The following is a 14,187-nucleotide window of genomic DNA, read 5'->3' as shown; positions in this document are numbered from 1 at the left end:
CACGCAACTTGCTGGTGCTCATATTTGTGCCTTTACTTTTACCTGTCCTGGTTTCTGGAACAACATTTCTTCTGATGCTTCCTCCCATTTCTTTTTATCTAGATCCTGCCTAAAACACGGGAACTTGCCCAGTGATTAGGCGGAACCCAATACGCGCTAAAGTTTAGGAGCCTGAACCCTAGAACAGGACTGCCCGGGTTCAAGCGCCGGCTCTGCTACTCAGGAGCCGAGCTGAGGGAAATAGCAGCACCTGAGCCGGACGCGACGGTGAGGTACAGGAGTGAACGCCCAGAACAGTGTCTCATGCACGTAAGGGCTGATAGAAATGCTCTAGAGAGTCACTTGTGACTGAGAAACTTTTCATTTCTAGAGCTTTACTTTATTGAGCAAATGCTTATATAGGCATCAAAAAGTTTAATTACAAATATGTGTAAATAATACCTCTCTATATTCGTGGGCATGAAAAATGCACTTCACTTACCTTTATGTAAAATAATGAGCCTATACTCTGGAATATTAAAGAAGTTATTAAGGACGATTTAAACAAACACAGAAGTGTATATAGAATAGGATAATGAATCCCTATGTATGTATCAATTGGCTTCAACTCATGGCCAGTCTTGTTTCAGCTAAATCCCTAACCTATATTATTTTAAGGCAAGTCTAGACAGCATATGCTTCATCTATAAACAGTTCAGTGTGAATCTCTAAATGACAAGAACTTTTCTTGTCTAAACATTATGCCATGAAATTGTTCACACTTACATTTTTAGCAATGTCTTCATGTCATTAAGTAGTGATTTGGTGTTCAGATTTCCAGTGATATCACAAAAGTCATAAAAATTTTTTAACAACTTACTTTAGGCAGGATCCAGATAAAGCCACATGTTCCAGCTGGTTGCTGTGCTTTGAGTGTCTATTAATTGGTAATTTCAACCTCTATCTCTCTGTCTTTTGTTGTTTGTTTTTATCATGTTATTTGTTAAAGCCACATTGTTTGTCTTGAAAAATTTTCCAGTGTGAATTTCCTGATGGCATTTCCATAGTGTCATTCAGTATGTTGCTCTCTCCTCTGTCTCCTTTAAATGGGTAGTTAAAGCAGATTTAGATCCTAAGTTTTTGGCAAGACTACTTCATAATTGGTGTGGTATTCCATCAGAAGCAGTCTAATGTCTGTAAACTTTCTGTTTGTGATGGGAACAGCCACTGATCAATACCTACATCCTTTAATTCATTGAGGATTGCAAAATATTTTAAATTTATCATTCCCTCTGCATTTACTCACTGCAATATTTCTGTAAGAAAGAACTTCCCTTCATCTATCCTGATTACCCAGTGGTGTCCTTCACAAAGGAAAGCCCCACTAAATGCTTGATTCTTTCCACTGATACACTATTTTTCAAAATAATGAATTCTATCTTCTTTAGTGTCTTTCAGTGGTTACCAATTTTGTTTGTTTGTTAGTATTATGAACCGATCATCAGCCAAGGTTGTTATCCTTATTGAACCTCAAATTACCCCATTCTTGGTCATTAGGAACCTCTTCCTGTGAGTCTCTGAGTCCCTTGACATAAACTGGGCATCTCTGACAGCTTATCTTTTAGGATTATATGTTCCAGGCATCTGTACATTATTTAAGTCCTAACCATACTTCAAAGCCTAACTTAGGTTTCACCTCCAACACAAAGGTTTCTGAACGATATCTGCTCACCCTACATACCTTTCCACTGAACCCCTGTGGCTCCCAAAGGTGTGGACTCCTTTGTCAGCTGTCAGAGGCTGGTCTTCCCCAAACAGTAACGTTGAGTTTTCATATCCCCAGTGCTTGGTAGAAGGCTTGCATAGAATTGTCGTGCAATCAGTTTGTTTCATTACTTATACTCCCCTAGTGAAGTTAACTTCCATAAGCCCTTCCAGAATTTAGTGGGAATAATCCTGCTTCTTATGGGACTGGAGAATCTAAGGTAGGTTCCTGGCATTGCATGTATATTTGCACGGGTTTTCCTCAGTCTAGGTTCAATGAGTAAAATTAAACCACAAACTGTACAAAATAAAACCAGCAAAAGTTGTAAAAATAAAAATAGTGCATAAAACACTTATGTATCCTTTATCACATATAATAGGTCATTTATATCTCTTTCTCTCTCTCCATATATATATGTAAATATATAATACATATTATGTATAATTTGTTATATTTTATATTATATAAGTATATATAATATTTTGTTATATAGATATATATCATATTTATTTATACAATCATATTTATATATAGTTTTTCCATACAGTCTGAGAATAAGTTACCTAAATCATGGTCCTCTAACCCTAAATGCTTCATTGTGTATTTTCTAAGAACAGGGACATGTTCTTACATGATCAGCTTCATAAGTTTACATTCATTCATTACATATTTTGACTTTAACAAAAATAAGTAACATTTATGGGCAGTTTGTGAACACCTGTCATGGGCAGCAGCTCAAAATAATGCCAAGAAATAGATGATATTATTAGGCCAACTTTATTGATAAGGAAGCTCGGAAAGGTTATGATTTTACCCATGTTAAATTCTTTGCTCTTTACATCCTGTTAACGCTAATTGAGTGAGACCTTCTAAAAGTTTAGCAGATTTAATTAATGTGAAAAGAAGCAAAAGGAAACCACCCTGGTCCATGCATCCTAAGCAGATCAAGAAGTTGGAGGCAGCCATGGGAACAGCGAGTCCTTGGACGTAGCTGAGATTTGCCTGTGCTGATGTGGAGACTATTTCCTTCTAGATCTGTCATTTTCCCTGGATCCCAGGCAGCTGCAACAGACTGAATTGTCTCTCCCAGATGAGGATAAAGTTTCATCTCCTTTCCTCATCAGCAAAATGAAATGAAACCGAGAATTTTGAAAAGGGCTTGAAATATTTTTGCAGACATTGCTCTAATTTGGAAATTTTCACTGTGGTACACAGATGACTTGGCAGTTTTGAGAATCCATACTAGATGTGGCACCCATTCCAAATCAGCCCGAAGGGCTGTCATTTAAATGCCATTATTTCATTTAAAATCCTTCCTGATGGTATTGTGTTGAGGAGACATTTGCGGGAGACCTACTGTGTGTCTCTGCCTGTGCGCACCTGAGAAGAGGCAGACCAGCTGAGGATTCTGAGGAATGGCCCTACATTAGCACGCCTCACATGCCCCCATCCTCATGCCCTGGCCGTGCCTGATCTGCCTCCTCAGTCTCCCCGTGGGCCTGGCTTCCCCAGAGAGGCACCCTCTGGGTATACTGCATTACTTGGGATTTATTCCCGCTATGTTGCCTCCCTTCTTTTTAAAATCAAATGATTGCTCTCACTCTCTCTCTCCTCAACTAATCTGAAAATAATTTATGTCTTATCATTTGTCATTCCTAAGTAGTGACCACAATTTTAAGCAAAGTGAGAGGGTTGGCTTTGACATACCATCTTGCCAACTCGGTACAATGAGACCATTTCTATGCACGCATTAGTTTATAGCCGTGTGTTAGTATCTGCAGAGGTCATGGCTCCAGTTCTTTGAATGTCTCCTTTGTCTCTGTATAAAAAAACCAGTTTCCATGAAACTTAGAAATTCTGACACTTCATTAGCAAACATGACCTAATAGTAGATTTCCCAGTCTAGCTCTCCACAAGAGTCTTGAATTCTAGGCTCTACACAGATGCAGGTTAGGTGGCTTTTCTCCCTTAGCAAATAGCCGAGTTAACCAGAGCCAAGACTAGGGAAACCAAATAATGGACAAGTTGAGTTTATGTAAAACTGTGTGTTTGTTTTACCAGAATTATGCCATGGGTTAGTTAGCAAATCAAAGCGAAGACCACTTCTTGCTGTTTTGAACTCTAAGAACCATCAACATTATTTAACTAAATTAACATTTTTGTGTTCAAAATTATTTGAAGTAATGGACTATCAGCTAGGTCTTGGAAATGGTTTATGATGATCATTGAGAATGTGTCTTCAGAGGATTTACTCTCCATATATGAAATATGAACCAAATCAAATTTATAATCTATGATTATTAATAAAGCTGCATTTTTAGTTACTAAAGGAAATTGACAGAAGCTGATTTTATAGTTACTCTGTTAGATTAAATTCTTTCTTTCCCTTGGAGAGATGACTTAATTAGGTTTATATCACAAATGCAATTAGGTGAGTAATCTTGACTCTAAATCATTTAGATAAAAGAATTTCAGAAAATTTGTGACATAACGAATATGGTTGTCAAGACAAAGTCTCCTTGAGACTTTAAAAAGCAGAGGCATTGGTCTCTGAACACAAACTTGTCTCAGCCTTTATCTCTATTCATCCTTGTGGCCTCGTAAAGTCATCATTCAAAAACAATATGGGTGAATGTTATTCATAATATAGTATGGTACACATAGATAGATAGATTCTTTTATCTCAGCATGGCAACAATGCTGTTTAGGTAGGTTTAGAAGTTCTTTGCTATTATCAGTTAAAAATCCAAAGAGCCAGTAATGGCAAATGCTTCTGTAGCTATAGAGATAGATGTGTCTGGACTCAGACCTTTTTCCAAGTGCCACACTCCATTCGCTGGATCACAATTAGAACCTTAAGCTGCAGCTTGGCAGTTTTCGGAACTATATCATGTTTCCCAGTATGAATTTGTCTTCCAGAAACATAATCAGTCACTTGTATATTATTACCATCTTCAATAACAACAAAGCATTAAATTAGTATCTGTTGTAAAATATTAAGATGGTAAGTTACAGATATCTTTTAAGTTGGAAAATAATTTCTTATCTGGAAAAGTTCTGTTTTGTAACTTCCTTTGGTTAATTAATCTATATATGTGGGTTGATAGTATACTATATGTATTGTTTTATTTTTCAAATTTACAACGTTTAGGCAAAGGGACTTTGCTTAAATTAATGTTCCTTACTGATTCTTAATAGTGAATGGGAAATGACATTTTAATGGTTTGAATTACTGCAAGACTAACTAGATCATAAATTTATTCAAAACTTTTAAACCTTAGTAATTCACAAAAGAAATGTGTTTTGTTTCTGCTCTCCTACATTGAGTAGATTTACTTCTAGCCCAAAAGTCCAACACACATCAGATAATCCCCATACTGAATTTACTTTGTTAAAAGTTTGCCCTGATTATATATATATACACACACATGTGAAGGTAGAAGGATGATTGGGAAGCTATGTGTATATGAAGGAGAAATCCAAATGAGTTTGGCAAAAAGAAAAGTAACTAACTCATCATATACATGAACCACAATAAGAAAAATGACTAAAGTCTCTTCAGAAACAGTGAAAACAAGGAGGCAATAGAATAACATATTCAAAAGGAAATTGTTAACGAATAATTCTCTATCCAGTGAAACTATCTTTCAAATATGAAGACAAAAATAAAGACACTTCCAAATAATAAGAAATAAAATAAATTCTTTGCTAGCAGACATGACCTACATGAGTTACTAAAGGAAATCTTTCAGGCTAAAAATAAATGATACCAGACAATAACTTGACTTTCCAGGAAGGAATGAAAGTCACTGAAAGTTGTAAATATATGGGTTAATATAAAAGATTCAGTGTGTCTCTGTGTATTTATTTATATATATTCATCTATAGATTTATATGTGAATATATAGTTACCGATATATTAGTGTATGGATACATAAATATATACATTTGTGTTCTCTTTTCTACTATTAATTTCTTTAAAAATATTTTTAAAGCAAAACCATTAACACTGTACTAGTAGGTTTGTAGCATATAGATTTAATCTATATGGCAGTAATAGTACACAGAAACAGGAAGGAAATGCAGTTTAATTAGAGCAAAATTGCCATAGTTTATAGAAATTAAGTCAGTATTAACTAAAATAGATTGCAATAAGTTATAGATGTAATATTATAAATGCCAGAGCAACCACTTTTTTAAAATCTCAAAAAAAGCTGAATACTCATAAAACCATAGCAGCATGCTAAAAATATTTTTGAATAAAATGAAGGCAGTAAAGAAAGAACAAAGGAGTGAAAAGATATGAGACATAGAAATCATATAACAAAAGAAACTTTTGCTCAAACCAGTAACACAAAGGATTTCTTCTGTTTTCTTCTACAGTTTCTTTTTGCTTTGTATTTTACATTTGAGTCTAAAACCCATTTGAGTCGATTTTCATGCAGGGTATGATTTATGGACCAAAGTTCATTTTTGCACATGGGTATCCACCCTACCAGTAATTACATTAAATGTGATCTAAAAGTCATGTGGACATACAAATGACCTGGTATAGATAAAACAGCTTTGGGAAAAAAAGAAAAACTAAAGAACTAATACTACCTGATTTCAACATTTATTACAAAGATAGTCAAGAAAGTGTAGTGTTAGTGTAAGGATAGACAAATGGAAAATAATAAAATAATATGGTATAGAAATAACTACATGTATCTGGACACCTTATTTTCAACAGAGGTGCAAAAACAATTCAGCTGAGAATAGTATTTTTCAATAACAATATTGGAATAAGATATTCATGTAAAAAATAATTTCAATCTATATTACCCACATTGTACATTATATATTATTATATATAACTTTATTTATTTATAAATAAATTCTTAGCTATGACACTAAGAGGACAATCCATAAAGGAAAAATTCATACATTAAAGTTTATCAAGTCCCTATGAGATCAAAGTAATTGAACGAATAACTTGGGCAATAGGAGTTCTTCGGCCATGTGGAAGTTGCATATGTCCTCTGCATTGTTGATTTTCTAGTTGTAAGGTTACAGCTGGAATTAAAATGAGCCCTTACTATGTAAAGACTTGAGAGTGGTGTGTGGTGAGGAATACAGAATAGAAGCTAGTATATTATTGCTGCTGCTGTTATCTATTGAAATATTAGTAATGTTAGTAAATACCTCCATTGTGGATAATAATGGATTAATTCAAACTTTGTAAAGGGTTTCACACTTACCTAATGTAGTATTTTGAATGTCAAAGCACTGCAGTTTTGATTGGAAGGACATTAACCTTTGGTGTAGTTTTGAAAGTCATTTAATCAAAGAGGGGGTATTGGAAAAATCTTAAATATAATCGAATTCCCATTCATCCTCTTGCCTTTGGTTGGGATTGCATTCTAAGTTTGCATCAGACTAGAATGATTTATTGGATTTTCAAAGAAATCTCCAGAGATGTTCTACTCATTTCGTGTTTGAATTCTTTTTGCTTTTGAAATTATCTAAACACTGAGAAACAATCTAAATGCATTTACTCTCTGACAGTCTCTGATGTCAAATAAGTTGTCTTTAATTCTAGTTTAAATCTTTAATGCCGTGGTTTTGTTTTTACTCATTTTCTTCTCAATGGAGAAGAAAGGAACAGCTGGTTGCTATTGTCAGGTTTCTTTTGTTTGGGATTTATTAAGTATGCAACCCTTGAATATCATTTTTTTTCCTGCCTACCCACTGCTTTTTTTCAAAGGATGATAGAATTTACAATGGAGAGGCTTTAGAGCAGCCCTCATCCCAGTATATAACCTGATGAATTAATACTAGTTAAAATATCAATAATTGTCATCTAGCCCATTTTTTGAATTTGTTGTGAATTGCCTGACTTATCCTACACTCAGTTACCAGTTGAGATATTATTCTTTTTCTTATGACTAATAGCAACTCTTTTAAAAGTAATGATATTGACTGCTAAATCAATGCTTTCCCATATTTTGTCATTTGCCTTTCAGTTCAATTTATATTTTTGCTTACAAATTTATAATTAATATTTTGTCTAATATATTTTTTCTATTATGCTCCATACTAGGGACACTTTACTTACCATGAACTCTGAAGCTATGTTCAATTATATTTTCTTCTGCTCCTTAAATATTTTTATTTTCAAGTGGACTCTCTAACTCATCCAGAAGTAATTTAAATAAAGATTGCACATTTATTCCTAATAAAGTCCATATTGTTTATTATTGCATATTGTTTCAGTCTGTTGTACATTTCATATCATGAATCTGTTATATATTTATTCATAATATATATCAGTGGTTCTCAACTGTAGGCAATTTTGCTCTCTGTGAGAAATTTGGCAATATCTGGACACAATTTTAGTTGTCAGGACCGAGGGTAGAGAAATTGGGAGAGAGGCTGGCCATTGGCCTCTAGTGAATAGGGGCCAGAGATGATGCTGAACATTTTACAAGGTGAGGACAACAAAGAACTGTCAACAATGCCAAGATGAAGAGACCTTAATAGGTGAAAGAGATAGAAAGAGAAAGAGAAAGAGTGAGAGATATGTAGATAGCTGGATGGATAGATGATAGATAGATGGATAGATAGATAGATAGATAGATAGATAGATAGATAGATAGATAGATAGATAGATAGATATAGATAGATAGATAGATAGATAGATAGATAGATAGATAGATAGATAGATAGATAGATAGATAGATATCCATTGATTAGGTACCACTCCACTGCCAGTTACACACTCCCCAGTGGTAAGATGACCTGGCCTATATTTCTATTTTCTAGTCTAAGGGGCATTGTAAGAGACTATCTTCTGCTCTGCAGAAATCCAAATAGTCTGTATTTTGCTATTAATCTTGGACTCTTCAAAAACAAATGAGCTAATAGTTTTAGAGCCCAGACCCTAAAGCCATACAACCTGAGCTGAACTAGGTCCTTCTCCTTGTAGGATGTGTGACATTGGGCAAGTTACTTACCCTCTGTCTGGTTTCCTCATCTGTAAAGTAAAGGTAATATTCATACTTCCTAGATTGTTAGATGATTGCAAAGTGTTTAAAGCATACTTTACACATAGTAAACATTCTCAAAGGGTTTGTTAACAAAGCTAATAATAAAGTAAATGATTTATCTTTTTATGAACATTATTCGATCACAGTGACCCATACTTATTTTTATGTTAAAAATTGTACTTTTTAAAACCTGTTGCATGTTTTTGCCAGCAGTCAAATTGAAGCAGTGTATTTCTTCCTTAGCCCCCTGCCATGTGTCTTATTCTCTTGCCATGCAGCATAAACCCCATCAGAATATCAACTCTGTTCTCTCTATTGTTATTGTTTCATTTGTATTACCACTGTCAACCTTGCATTTTTCCCTTTGCAGGCTAATGTCTCTTTATTATGTAGAGTTGCTTATTTTTTCCGCCTTTGAGAACCATCAATTTTGAGTAAAGATTGCATTCATTTTTAGTTTCATTCTGAAAGGTAATGATGATATTGATGGAATATTTGTCTTGTGTCAAAAATTTCAACTCATTCTATTAACTTGTGCTGAACACATTTTATGTCAACATCCGGACACCATGTTGTTTCTGATCGCCTGACTAGACTGATATTTTCTTCCGTGTACTTCTGAGCCTCTTCATTCTGTTTTGCTGTACAGATTATTTTGCTATACGGAATAATCCCACGTGACATCTAGATGAACACTGGCCCGTGGAATTTTCTGTGATGATGGAAATGGTCTAATCTGCGCAGTCCAGTAGAGTCGGCACTGTTGGGCACTTGAAATGTGGCTAGGGCAATGTGAGGAACTGAATTTAAAATTTTATTTAGTCTTAATTAAGTTAAATTTATATGGCCAAACGCAGCTAGTGGCTGCCACACTGAGCAGCACAGCTACGGAGTAGTTCCTCACCCCTCCATTTCAGTTTACAATTTTCAGCTTCATTCTAACTTGAACTTGCTTCATGAAAACATTCATATGCAGTTTGCTTCATCTTAAATATTATATATATATATATATAATTTAATATTCTAGTAATCAACTTATTTTTACTTCATATCCTGTGTTTTAAATATAGTAATCATACACAGCTTAGATGATTGGGACTATATGTGTGTATTTCTGTTTGTAGAATATAAAATGTATTATTTCTTAAAATCAAGGGCTTGCTTTCCTTTTATTTTTTGTGAATAAAAACAATAGTAGTCATTGCAGAAAAAAATAAAGAAGAGCAACAGAGTATATAAAGAAAAGAATAAAAATCATCCTAGTGTCACAAAACAGATCACTGTTACTACCACTCCACACACACACACATGTGCGCACACATGTGTGCATGTGCACACACACCACACACACTGTGATATGTGATAGGCTTGGAGGGTTGGATGAGTTCTTTCTATACATAACATATTGTTTTATTTTTAAACACTTTACTGATTATGCAGATAATACATGTTCATTGTTTTAAAAAAATTGAGAACACTGAAAAGTATAGTGAAGGGGAAAATATCACCCACAGTCACAGAATGCGCAGGTGAACAGCTTTCATTGTTCTGCTTTGCTGTCTGTCAGTATTGTTTGTAAGACCATTGTAGGTGGACACACAGGTAGGTAGGTAGGTAGGTAGATGGATAAGTAAACAGGCATCAAAAAATTTTTTTAAAATTATACTGCAGATGTGTAAGGTTTAATAATAAAAGTACAGACTTTTTAAATAGCAGTGAAAAATATGTCACTGTGGGTATGTGTCATCAGTGATGGTATCAAGGGCCATTTTGAATATTTGTAAACTTTAAGGCAATAAAAACAGGTATTGGTTAACATTTATTTACTGAATTAGTCAATCTGTTAATAGTATCTTACTTTTTACATCATAAAAATTCTCCTACAGTGTAAAATAAAACTCATAAACATGATTTAATGGCTGCATCATATTCATTATATCTATAATAATTTCTTTAGACAATTTATTCCCTATCATTGGACATGTAGGATGTTTCTCTTTTTTTTACTACTATAAATAGCATTACACTCTACAACTTAGTGTCTAAACCTTTTCATCTTTGATTATTTCCTTAGGATACATTCTTGGAAGCAAAATCACTGGACCAAATGAAACAGATTTAAGAGCCTTGATATATATTGCCAAATTGCCCTACAGAAAGTTCTGTGTTTGAAAAAAATAAATAATCCTTGTTCTATTTCTGCCCTTTAATCACTGTTATGCAGCTTTTCTTTGAACCTTTAAACTTCTCTTTGGTTTTAGGACTCAGAATCGTTTTTAATAAATGTTTCTTTCAGGGGATTAGCAAAGTAATCAGATTGTTTTAAATACCCAAACAGTATAACTCTCTTGTTTTTTCTTAGTAGAGGTTCTGGGGTGTCACATTTTTTCACTGTATAAATTGTTTCTTTCTAGGGTGAACGAGGAGAAAAAGGAGGCCCTGGACTAGCTGGCATTAATGGACAAGATGTAAGCCCAACTCTTTTCTCCTAATATTCTGTTTATATTTTGCCACTGAAATACATTATCTAATGTTACTGAGATTTAACTCCCCTTGAAAGAATCAGCCGAGGGGAGGGAAGGAAGTGCATACCTGTATCGCCCTCCCTCAGTCCGTCACTCGGCCAACCTCAGGGATGTAATTGCCTGTAGCATCTCGAAAAAAATGGTCCTGGCATCTCTTTCCCTTTCCCTTAGGAGAGCTGTCACCCAGAGCTTCACTGTGTTGAAGGACAACCCAAATCTGCATTGTCTCTGAGATGCAGATTAATCTTACTTCTGAAACTCACCATTTACTGTAGATATACTAATTTTACTGTGGGAAGTGCTGACAATGAGAATTATTATTTTTTCCATAGTTTCCTTTTATCACCTGCATAAATATGTTTTAGAAAGATTCCAAAAGGCCACATTACATGCTTATGAATAAAAGAAAAGGACAGTACATTGGGTTCCCTGATGTTATGAAACCAATCTTCTATGCAGTAGATCATTATAGTGCAGAGAGAGCTTAATCATTGCAGACCCTGGGACTTACGGACAAAGTAAAGGGATGCCTGAATGTGTGTGCAGTGTGGGGGTGGGGCGGGGTGGGGGGTGGGGGTAGGTTTCTCCGAAAAGGAATTATTCCAGGAGTTAACCTTATAGTCACACTGGATTCAGGCTCTGACCCTCCCGCAGCCTTACATTTTGTGTACTTCCTGAGAAGAGTCACATCTTTAATATGATTGTCATTCTTGCCCCTCTCCCCTTTGAAGTGATATTTCTACTCAAGACAATGGGAGAATTAGTACCAATGGCTGTAGCAGAGGACTCCCTGCATCGTCTCTAGCTCCTTACAGTACATCAAGACACTGAATGTCACAGCTGTTGGCCCAGACATTTACATAGAGCACATGATTCACCTCCTGCCCTGGCACTGGAGGTACCTGGCATAGTGGTGAGAGATCTGCACTGGGAAGCCCGAGCTCAGTTGTGTCCTACTTTTATCCCTGAGAAAATCACTTCTCAGAGGTATAAAGACTTAGAATCTATTCTAAGTCCTCCATAACCATTATGTCCTATTTATTATGCACAGAGATTATTGGGATCACAAACTTGAAAAAGCAGGATGATATTTGAAGCATTCATTCAAGTTTTTGGAATTCCTGCTTCATGGAAGTCAATGTAGAGAAAACAAAACAGAATACAGCTGGGGCCAGAATGAGGCAGATCCTGTATGGGAAGAGGTCTGCCTTCCTCCCCTGAACAGAGGGGCAATGTGGTCCAAACTGTGTTTAGCAAAGATTAGGTTTACAGAGCGTCCTATAAAATGGGTAGAATTTGGGTCTTTGCCTGTGTTTTTGTTTTTTTCTATCACACTCTCCATGAGAGCAAAGACCATTTCCTGGAATCCCTAGAACTTAATAAATACTTAGAGTGAGTAAATTATCAAAAATTATTTGCTAAATTTTAATTTTAAAAACTGAGAGGTTATTAGACTAGTCCAGAATATAAGTAATTAGAGCCTAAGCTAGGATAACAGAGATGGGAGTATATAGATAGTGATACTGCATAGGCAGATTTTGTGTGATTTGGCACTCGATTGCAATGAAAACCCAAAAACAGCCCAAGGTTTTGACCATTCATTATGGGAAGGACATTATCCTGCAAGAAATGTAGGACTGTTGAAAGAGATTAGCTATATTTTTGCAAAAGACAATGAAACTACATGTGTGTGGGCTTCGTGACATAGAAGAGCACAACAGCGATATTTAGAAGTTCATTAAGATGATCCTACAATTGGAATAGAGAAAGGATTTATCTAAACACGAGTAAAACTGGAAAGAGATTTGGGGATTAGAATGTATTCACATGAATGTAGAGATGTGGAGATTTTTCTGTGGTGACTGGGTTTTTAGAATTAGTCAGTTGATACACACACATATTTGGGTGTCTGTAAGCAGCTGTTGTGTAAGTTCCAAATCTTAATAGGGCCAACCTGTTGAGGTACCACACAGCCTCCTGGGCAGTGTGACCTTTCCTCTTTGAGGAGGACCTTGGAAGAGTCCTTCAGGTGCCCCCAAGCACAAGCGTGTCATTTCTTTAGCTCCATCATTGTTTAATGTGGTTCATTGCACATCTTAAAGCACAATAAAGCACATTAGCTAACTGTTCTCATTTGTTGCTTAATTAATATATAGATAGATAACATTATTTTCCTTTCCCTAATTTTGTCAAAGATATTCAGGAGTCCTGAGTAAGGAGAAATAAGCAAAAGTGATGAAAGTTCTCCTTTGCCCCCTCTACCCTCCCAAGGAGTAAAGAGGGTGGTGGTAGTGTCACTGTTATGTTGGAGCTCATACATTGCTTTCATGAAGTATTTGAAATTCAGTCCTTACCCCAGCCTTATGGGCCAGCTAGAGCCAGGGGTGATAGAGTCCCTATTTTCAGAGGCAAGAAAGGAAGGCTTGGAAATTTAAACAACTTTCTTTTAGAAAATGGTAAAATCAGCTTTCAGCCCTATATGTTTGACTGAAAAGTCTCTTATTTTCCCACTAAATCATGCCGTACTTGTCACTGCCTATTTTTCAATGCTAAAATAAACTGACTCTGCAAACTGAAATTATTCAGCGTTTATGACAGTTCACTCTGACTTTCAGTATGCACAGGGACACATTCTTAGAGAATGAAGGGCATTATAATAGCAATTTCAATTTGAATTGAAGTCAAGCCATGCTGGGGACTGTAACTTCAGAAACGTTCTGTTAGATGGCAGAGTGAACAAACTCAACGGGCCAGCTCACTCCAACTACTTTTCCAGTTGGAGAAAATTGGGAGAATTTAATACTCATACTAAATGAATTCAAAAGCTTTCTTTTTATCGTTTTTATTCTTGCATGTTACTTATACCTTGATTTAAATGTATCTTTTAATA

At 35.4% G+C, this 14,187-nt stretch overlaps 1 protein-coding gene across 1 annotated transcript in view; it reads left to right on the top strand.

The window, feature by feature from the left end:
* Window positions 1-14,187, top strand: part of COL19A1 (collagen type XIX alpha 1 chain) — a 285,300-nt gene that overhangs the window by 100,956 nt on the left and 170,157 nt on the right. The window contains exon 12 of the mRNA XM_036916243.2: window positions 11,187-11,240. Within this exon, the coding sequence (XP_036772138.2) occupies window positions 11,187-11,240 (54 nt within the window). The remainder of the gene's footprint in view (window positions 1-11,186; window positions 11,241-14,187) is intronic.

The sequence above is a fragment of the Manis pentadactyla genome, chromosome 16 (assembly GCF_030020395.1).
Source record: "Manis pentadactyla isolate mManPen7 chromosome 16, mManPen7.hap1, whole genome shotgun sequence".
Classification (NCBI taxonomy): Eukaryota; Metazoa; Chordata; class Mammalia; order Pholidota; family Manidae; genus Manis; species Manis pentadactyla.
This window is presented reverse-complemented; position numbering and strand designations above follow the sequence as displayed.